At 48.5% G+C, this 8624-nt stretch overlaps 1 protein-coding gene across 1 annotated transcript; it reads left to right on the top strand.

Annotated features, from left to right (window-relative positions):
- Nucleotides 1-624: 624 nt before the first annotated feature.
- LOC135010446 (uncharacterized) lies at nucleotides 625-5651 on the top strand. Its single transcript, XM_063952363.1, has 2 exons — nucleotides 625-2316; nucleotides 5080-5651. The coding sequence occupies exons 1-2, from the start codon at nucleotides 625-627 to the stop codon at nucleotides 5206-5208; spliced, it is 1821 nt and encodes a 606-aa protein (XP_063808433.1). The 3' UTR covers nucleotides 5209-5651.
- Nucleotides 5652-8624: the final 2973 nt, after the last annotated feature.

Raw genomic sequence — 8624 nt, 5'->3', positions numbered from 1 at the left:
ATGGCCCAAGTTCTGAGTTCTTAAATTGAAGCCCTCAGTCTGCAGAAGTCACACACAGGAAGTATCCCAGAAGCATACAGCAGGGGAGTGTTTCTTTTAGAAAAGCCCTCCTCCTTCCCCTCTGGAAAGACTGACAGCATGATCCACCAATCAGAAAGGAGGAGAGAGAAGGAACCAGCAAGGGGGAATTGTGGGGAGAGGAAGTGGCTGGGAGAAGGAGACTGTGTGTGTGTGGAGGTGATGGTGCACAGCTAGACTCACTGGAGGTTGGGGTGTTGTCCCCTCTCAGTGTCATCAGTGACCAGCCACTCTGTGTGCCCTGCTACAGCTGTCATTACTGCCCAGGACTGGAGGAGATATAGAGCAGCTGGTAAGGACTTTGCTGAACTCTGAGTGGACATTATTAGTATAACCCTGCTTGCTATTCACTGGATTTCTGGGTCTCCCTGAATAAAGATCACCTTGATTTTCATTATAACTGGCTCCACAGTGTGATCCCTGAACCCCAGGATACCCAGGTCACCCGGTATCCTCACATTTGGCGGCAGCGGTGGGATATCACACAGTTCCTGTAGTGTTTCCTGGGAGAGAGTTTCCAGGGAGCTAATTCACAAAAGTCTCAGCATGGAGAGTCAGCCAGCAGTTGTGGCCAGCAGTCAAGGGGAGAATGCAATGAGAGAGCAGGAGAAGTTTTACCGTACAGCTCGGAAACCTCACCTACAAGGATTTTGCAGGATGAAGGGAATTACTTATGATGGGACTGAGACCAGGGAAACTCTGGTACTTCGGTTGTTGGAGTGGGATCGGGGGCACCCAGAGGATCCTGACCACCTGAGTGATGATGAAGAGGGACCAACAGGCATTGGTAGTAATTCATCCAATAAGTTGCCAGAGTTGACCGATGCCACTCCTGCCATACTGCAGAGCTTGCTGGGGGCGCTAGGCGAAGGTGCAACCCCACAGGAGAGAGCTGGAGTGATCCAAGCTATACTAGGAGTACAAATTCCTGCTGGCAGTGGAATTCCGGAGTCCCCCCGAAGTTTTGAACAAGAGAAGCGACGCTTGGGATTTAAGGATGTTCCCACATTTCGGGAAAATGAAACAGACATTGACACTCACCTCCAGATCTTTGAAAATCTCATGGGGGTGCATGGAATAGAGCCAGCTGACTGGCCAAAGTACTTGGGGCCAAGTCTCACTGGCAGGGCTCTGGAAGCCTATCGGGCCCTAACCCCCCAGGAATGTGGAGTCTATGCCTTTATAAAGAAAGCATTGCTTGCTAAGTTCCAGATAACTGCAGAATCTTATCGTCTTAAATTCAGGACACTGAATAAAGGTGGAACTGATTCCTACCAAGAGTTTGCTAGTCAGCTACGGCAAGCCTGTGGGAAATGGCTTGAAGGAAGACAGGCCTCCACTGTGGAGCAGATTGTCAACTTAATTGTGGTAGAACAGCTAATGATTAAGATGGCACCAGAGGTACGGGAGTGGGTCGCAGACAGGAAGCCCAGTACACCTGAACAAGCTGCGGAATGGGCTGATGAATATATAGCCAATCGTCCGCAATGGAGAATCTTCAGTGCAGCAGGCGGTACAAGAAACCCACGAGTGGAGAAGCTCTCTGATAAAGAACCGCAAGTCAAAGATAGTAATAAAGGAGGCCCTATCAAAAACATCACTTATCAGCCACCCAGATTCAGAGTGGCTAACCCAGAACCTCGGAAGTGTTATCGCTGCAATCAACCAGGACACGTGCTTAGGGACTGTCCACGCACAAGAGGGCCATTCCCTGGGGCTAGACCGGCTCCAGTCTCTGTGGTATGTTACCCCACGGAGGAGTATGGTGAAGAGGTTGTCCAGTCAGATATGGATGGGATGATGGGTGGGGTGTATATTGTGGACTTGGTTCTGGGGGAGGAGAAGGCGACTCCCTGGAATATGCGAGGGCACCTACAGACTGTGATAGTGGAGAACCAGCAGGTACAGGGCCTACGAGACTCTAAGGCCTCACTTACGTTGATTGAGCCAGACCTGATTCCTGCCTCCCAGGTGATACCTGGACAGTATGTGCGAATTGCCACTGCCGGGGGACAACAGGCCGATGTTCCTGTTGCCAAGATACATCTGGACTGGGGAGCTGACCATGGAATCGTGGAAGTCGGAGTACTCAAGGGGCTACCAGCCAAGGTAATCCTCGGGAATGATCTGGGACAAGGACTAGTGACACGCTTCGTCCAGGTGGTAACCAGAAGCCAAACACGAAGAGAGGTGACCCAGGCTACAGATATGGTCCAGAATCAGCCTACCCAGACAATGGTGAGTGACTCTAGTTCATTGTCCAGTACTTTAGAAGTAGACTTGGGGGAGGTGGACCGGAGTGAGTTCCGACAGGCCCAACGGACTGACCCCTCCCTGAGCAAATTGAGGAGTGCAGCCGAACTGGGGTTGGAAACAGCTGATAGAAGTAAGATAGTGTGGGAAGAGGAATTACTGTACCGAGTGGTCATCCCTCGGCCCGGACAGGAAGCAGTCATGCCTACTAAACAGTTGGTGGTACCTACACAATACAGAGCACAATTACTAGCTCTTGCCCACGACATCCCTGCAGCTGGCCATTTTGGCACCCGGAAAACATTGGCCCGACTGTTGCGGAATTTCTTCTGGCCACGGATTTCTAGAGACGTTAAGCAGTATCGGGACACCTGTGATACCTGTCAGAGACTGGGAAAGCCCCAACAGAAAGCTTTTCTGCACCCATTACCTATTATAGGGGAGCCATTTGCCCGTGTTGCCATAGACCTAGTTGGACCATTAGCTATTCCCAGTCACACGGGCAAGAAGTACATCTTGACACTGGTGGACTTTACGACACGTTACCCTGAAGCCGTGGCCCTGTCATCCATTGACACGGAACATGTTGCGCAAGCACTGACGGACATATTCAGTCGGGTCGGATATCCACAGGAAGTTGTCACAGACCAAGGGCCTCAATTCCAAGGTGAACTAATGCAAACCCTGTGGGAAAAGTGGGGGGTTCGGCCTCTTCGGACCACCCCTTATCATCCGCAGACCAATGGACTTTGTGAAAGATTCAATGGAACGCTGAAAAGACTCCTACAAGCTTACGTACAGTCCGAGGGGAGGGACTGGGAGAGAGCCCTGCAACAGCTTCTATTTGCTTATCGGGAAGTTCCACAAGCATCTACCGGATATTCCCCGTTTGAACTTCTGTACGGCCGGAAAGTGCGGGGGCCCCTAGACCTGGTCAAAGAGAGTTGGGAGGGAACTTTCCAAGAACACCAGCAGCCCATTTTACAATATGTAGAGAACATGCGGAATCGGATGAGAAGATTGCTACAGTTAACCCAAGAGCATCTCCGGGAATCACAAGAGAAACAAAGGGAATGGTACGATGCCCACGCTCAAGACCGTGAGTTGAATCCAGGGCAAAAGGTCATGGTGCTTATCCCAGTGCGTAGAAACAAACTGCAAGCCACCTGGGATGGACCGTATACAGTGGTAAGGCGTACCGGACCGGTCAATTATGTGATCGCCCTGGATAAGGGAGGGAAGCGCCTACGCACCTTCCATATAAATAGAATTAAAGCTTATAGAGATCGTCAAGTAGCGGCCATGATGGTATGTTGCCCTCCGATGGAGACACCAGAAACTGATCCATTGCCTGACCTTTTGGGAGCTGCTAAAGAGAATAAGGGAGTGGAATCAGTCCAGGTGGGACTACAATTGAATACGGCACAGCAGCAAGAGATGCAGAGGATCTTAGAGGCTGAACAAGCCCAGTTTTCATGTCAACCTGGTCGAACTCACCTGACCACTCACCATGTGGACACTGGGAACAGTAAGCCCATCCGACAAGTCGCTTACCGAATGACCCCAGATGTTATGAGACAGGTGAAGACTGAGATTAAAGAGATGCTAGCTTTGGGGGTCATTGTGCCATCTAAAAGCCCATGGGCCGCTGGGGTCGTGTTGGTTCCCAAGAAAGATGGGACTACACGGTTTTGCGTGGACTATCACAAATTGAATGAAGTAACCATAACTGATGCTTACCCTATGCCCCGTATTGACGAGCTACTGGACCGGATTGGAGGGGCCAAGTTCGTCTCAACGCTGGACTTAAGCAAGGGTTACTGGCAAATCCCACTTACCAAAGAAGCCCAGGAGCGTTCTGCCTTCATCACACCCATAGGACTCTTTGAGTGTACTACCATGCCTTTCGGGATGAAGAACGCCCCTGCCACCTTCCAGCGAATGGTGAATGACCTACTGGAGGGATGTCAAGACTTTGCACAAGCCTACCTCGATGATATCGCCATCTTCAGCCATACCTGGGCAGACCATTTAACTCATGTGGCAGAAGTGCTCAAAAGGATCAGACAGGCCGGGCTCACCATACGCCCAGATAAATGTCAGATGGGGATGGCTGAGGTTCAGTACCTAGGACATCGGGTTGGAGGAGGATCTATTAGACCAGAACCGGCAAAGGTGGAGGCTATTGTCAACTGGCCCCGACCTGTCAACCAGAAGCAAGTGCGGGCCTTCCTTGGGGTTGCTGGCTATTACAGAAAATTTATACCACATTACAGCACCGTGGCCAAGGCCCTAACGGACTTGACCAAAAAGAGATATGCTCGGAAGATCGAATGGACTGTTGAGTGTGAGCAAGCCTTCACCATCTTAAAAGACACGCTGACTCGAGCCCCAGTGTTGGCTGCCCCTGACTACCATAAAAAGTTTATTGTGCAGACAGACGCTTCGGGGTGTGGACTTGGGGCAGTGTTGTGCCAGGTGGGAGAAGATGGTAGGGAACACCCAATTGTGTATCTATCTCGTAAGCTAGCTGACCGAGAGATAGCCTATGCCACTATTGAGAAGGAGTGTCTAGCCATAGTCTGGGCCTTAAAGAAACTACAACCTTATCTCTATGGTAAAGAATTCACTGTAATTACTGACCATAACCCGTTAAATTGGCTAAACAGAACCTCAGGGGAAAATGGGAGGTTGTTGAGGTGGAGTTTGGCGTTACAAGGTTTCAACTTTTCTATTTCTCACAAAAAGGGACGAGACCATCACAATGCTGACGGGTTATCCAGACGTGAGGAAACAAATGCCAGACTTCGCAGACCTTCGGGCCGAGACAACAGTCAGGACTCCAACATTGGCATCATGCCTGTCTCCTCGATTTAAGAAAGGGGAGGTATGTGAGGAGACCAGGGAAAGGGATGTCTAGGACATGCTTTCATGTTAAAAAGGATAGAGTTAATCCTATGGCCCAAGTTCTGAGTTCTTAAATTGAAGCCCTCAGTCTGCAGAAGTCACACACAGGAAGTATCCCAGAAGCATACAGCAGGGGAGTGTTTCTTTTAGAAAAGCCCTCCTCCTTCCCCTCTGGAAAGACTGACAGCATGATCCACCAATCAGAAAGGAGGAGAGAGAAGGAACCAGCAAGGGGGAATTGTGGGTAGAGGAAGTGGCTGGGAGAAGGAGACTGTGTGTGTGGAGGTGATGGTGCACAGCTAGACTCACTGGAGGTTGGGGTGTTGTCCCCTCTCAGTGTCATCAGTGACCAGCCACTCTGTGTGCCCTGCTACAGCTGTCATTACTGCCCAGGACTGGAGGAGATATAGAGCAGCTGGTAAGGACTTTGCTGAACTCTGAGTGGACATTATTAGTATAACCCTGCTTGCTATTCACTGGATTTCTGGGTCTCCCTGAATAAAGATCACCTTGATTTTCATTATAACTGGCTCCACAGTGTGATCCCTGAACCCCAGGATACCCAGGTCACCCGGTATCCTCACAGCCGCTGTATCCTTGTACATAGACTGTGCTGATATATGTAATAATACTATAGTGAGGCGCTGTCTCAGAGGTGGCGCTATAGTACGGCCGCTGTATCCTTGTACATAGACTGTGCTGATATATGTAATAATACTATAGTGAGGCGCTGTCTCAAAGGTGGCGCTATAGTACGGCCGCTGTATCCTTGTACATAGACTGTGCTGATATATGTAATAATACTATAGTGATGCGCTGTCTCAGAGGTGGCGCTATAGTACGGCGGCTGTATCCTTGTACATAGACTGTGCTGATATATGTAATAATACTATAGTGATGCGCTGTCTCAGAGGTGGCGCTATAGTACGGCCGCTGTATCCTTGTACATAGACTGTGCTGATATATGTAATAATACTATAGTGATGCGCTGTCTCAGAGGTGGCGCTATAGTACGGCCGCTGTATCCTTGTACATAGACTGATATATGTAATAATACTATAGTGATGCGCTGTCTCAGAGGTGGCGCTATAGTACGGCCGCTGTATCCTTGTACATAGACTGTGCTGATATATGTAATAATACTATAGTGAGGCGCTGTCTCAGAGGTGGCGCTATAGTACGGCCGCTGTATCCTTGTACATAGACTGTGCTGATATATGTAATAATACTATAGTGAGGCGCTGTCTCAAAGGTGGCGCTATAGTACGGCGGCTGTATCCTTGTACATAGACTGTGCTGATATATGTAATAATACTATAGTGATGCGCTGTCTCAGAGGTGGCGCTATAGTACGGCCGCTGTATCCTTGTACATAGACTGTGCTGATATATGTAATAATACTATAGTGAGGCGCTGTCTCAAAGGTGGCGCTATAGTACGGCGGCTGTATCCTTGTACATAGACTGTGCTGATATATGTAATAATACTATAGTGATGCGCTGTCTCAGAGGTGGCGCTATAGTACGGCCGCTGTATCCTTGTACATAGACTGTGCTGATATATGTAATAATACTATAGTGATGCGCTGTCTCAGAGGTGGCGCTATAGTACGGCCGCTGTATCCTTGTACATAGACTGATATATGTAATAATACTATAGTGATGCGCTGTCTCAGAGGTGGCGCTATAGTACGGCCGCTGTATCCTTGTACATAGACTGTGCTGATATATGTAATAATACTATAGTGAGGTGCTGTCTCAGAGGTGGCGCTATAGTACGGCCGCTGTATCCTTGTACATAGACTGTGCTGATATATGTAATAATACTATAGTGATGCGCTGTCTCAGAGGTGGCGCTATAGTACGGCCGCTGTATCCTTGTACATAGACTGATATATGTAATAATACTATAGTGAGGAGCTGTCTCAGAGGTGGCGCTATAGTACGGTCGCTGTATCCTTGTACATAGACTGTGCTGATATATGTAATAATACTATAGTGATGCGCTGTCTCAGAGGTGGCGCTATAGTACGGCCGCTGTATCCTTGTACATAGACTGTGCTGATATATGTAATAATACTATAGTGATGCGCTGTCTCAGAGGTGGCGCTATAGTACGGCCGCTGTATCCTTGTACATAGACTGTGCTGATATATGTAATAATACTATAGTGAGGCGCTGTCTCAGAGGTGGCGCTATAGTACGGCCGCTGTATCCTTGTACATAGACTGTGCTGATATATTTAATAATACTATAGTGAGGCGCTGTCTCAGAGGTGGCGCTATAGTACGGCCGCTGTATCCTTGTACATAGACTGTGCTGATATATGTAATAATACTATAGTGAGGCGCTGTCTCAGAGGTGGCGCTATAGTACGGCCGCTGTATCCTTGTACATAGACTGATATATGTAATAATACTATAGTGAGGCGCTGTCTCAGAGGTGGCGCTATAGTACGGCCGCTGTATCCTTGTACATAGACCTGTGCTGATATATGTAATAATACTATAGTGAGGCGCTGTCTCAGAGGTGGCGCTATAGTACGGTCGCTGTATCCTTGTACATAGACTGTGCTGATATATGTAATAATACTATAGTGAGGCGCTGTCTCAGAGGTGGCGCTATAGTACGGCCGCTGTATCCTTGTACATAGACTGTGCTGATATATGTAATAATACTATAGTGAGGCGCTGTCTCAGAGGTGGCGCTATAGTACGGTCGCTGTATCCTTGTACATAGACTGATATATGTAATAATACTATAGTGAGGCGCTGTCTCAGAGGTGGCGCTATAGTACGGCCGCTGTATCCTTGTACATAGACTGTGCTGATATATGTAATAATACTATAGTGAGGCGCTGTCTCAGAGGTGGCGCTATAGTACGGCCGCTGTATCCTTGTACATAGACTGTGCTGATATATGTAATAATACTATAGTGAGGCGCTGTCTCAGAGGTGGCGCTATAGTACGGCCGCTGTATCCTTGTACATAGACTGTGCTGATATATGTAATAATACTATAGTGATGCGCTGTCTCAGAGGTGGCGCTATAGTACGGCCGCTGTATCCTTGTACATAGACTGATATATGTAATAATACTATAGTGAGGCGCTGTCTCAGAGGTGGCGCTATAGTACGGCCGCTGTATCCTTGTACATAGACTGTGCTGATATATGTAATAATACTATAGTGAGGTGCTGTCTCAGAGGTGGCGCTATAGTACGGCCGCTGTATCCTTGTACATAGACTGTGCTGATATATGTAATAATACTATAGTGAGGCGCTGTCTCAGAGGTGGCGCTATAGTACGGCCGCTGTATCCTTGTACATAGACTGTGCTGATATATGTAATAATACTATAGTGAGGCGCTGTCTCAGAGGTGGCGCT

Source organism: Pseudophryne corroboree, unplaced genomic scaffold (genome assembly GCF_028390025.1).
Source record: "Pseudophryne corroboree isolate aPseCor3 unplaced genomic scaffold, aPseCor3.hap2 scaffold_2348, whole genome shotgun sequence".
NCBI lineage: Eukaryota > Metazoa > Chordata > Amphibia > Anura > Myobatrachidae > Pseudophryne > Pseudophryne corroboree.
The sequence above is the reverse complement of the archived record's forward strand: the minus strand, read 5'-3'. Positions and strand labels throughout refer to the sequence as shown.

Coding starts and splice junctions, on each gene's coding strand:
- LOC135010446 (XM_063952363.1), top strand. CDS start 625: ATGGAGAGTCAGCCAGCAGTTGTGGCCAGCAGTCAAGGGGAGAATGCA. Junction 2,317..5,079: donor ATCAGCCTACCCAGACAATG/GTGAGTGACTCT, acceptor TCTCACAAAAAG/GGACGAGACCATCACAATGC.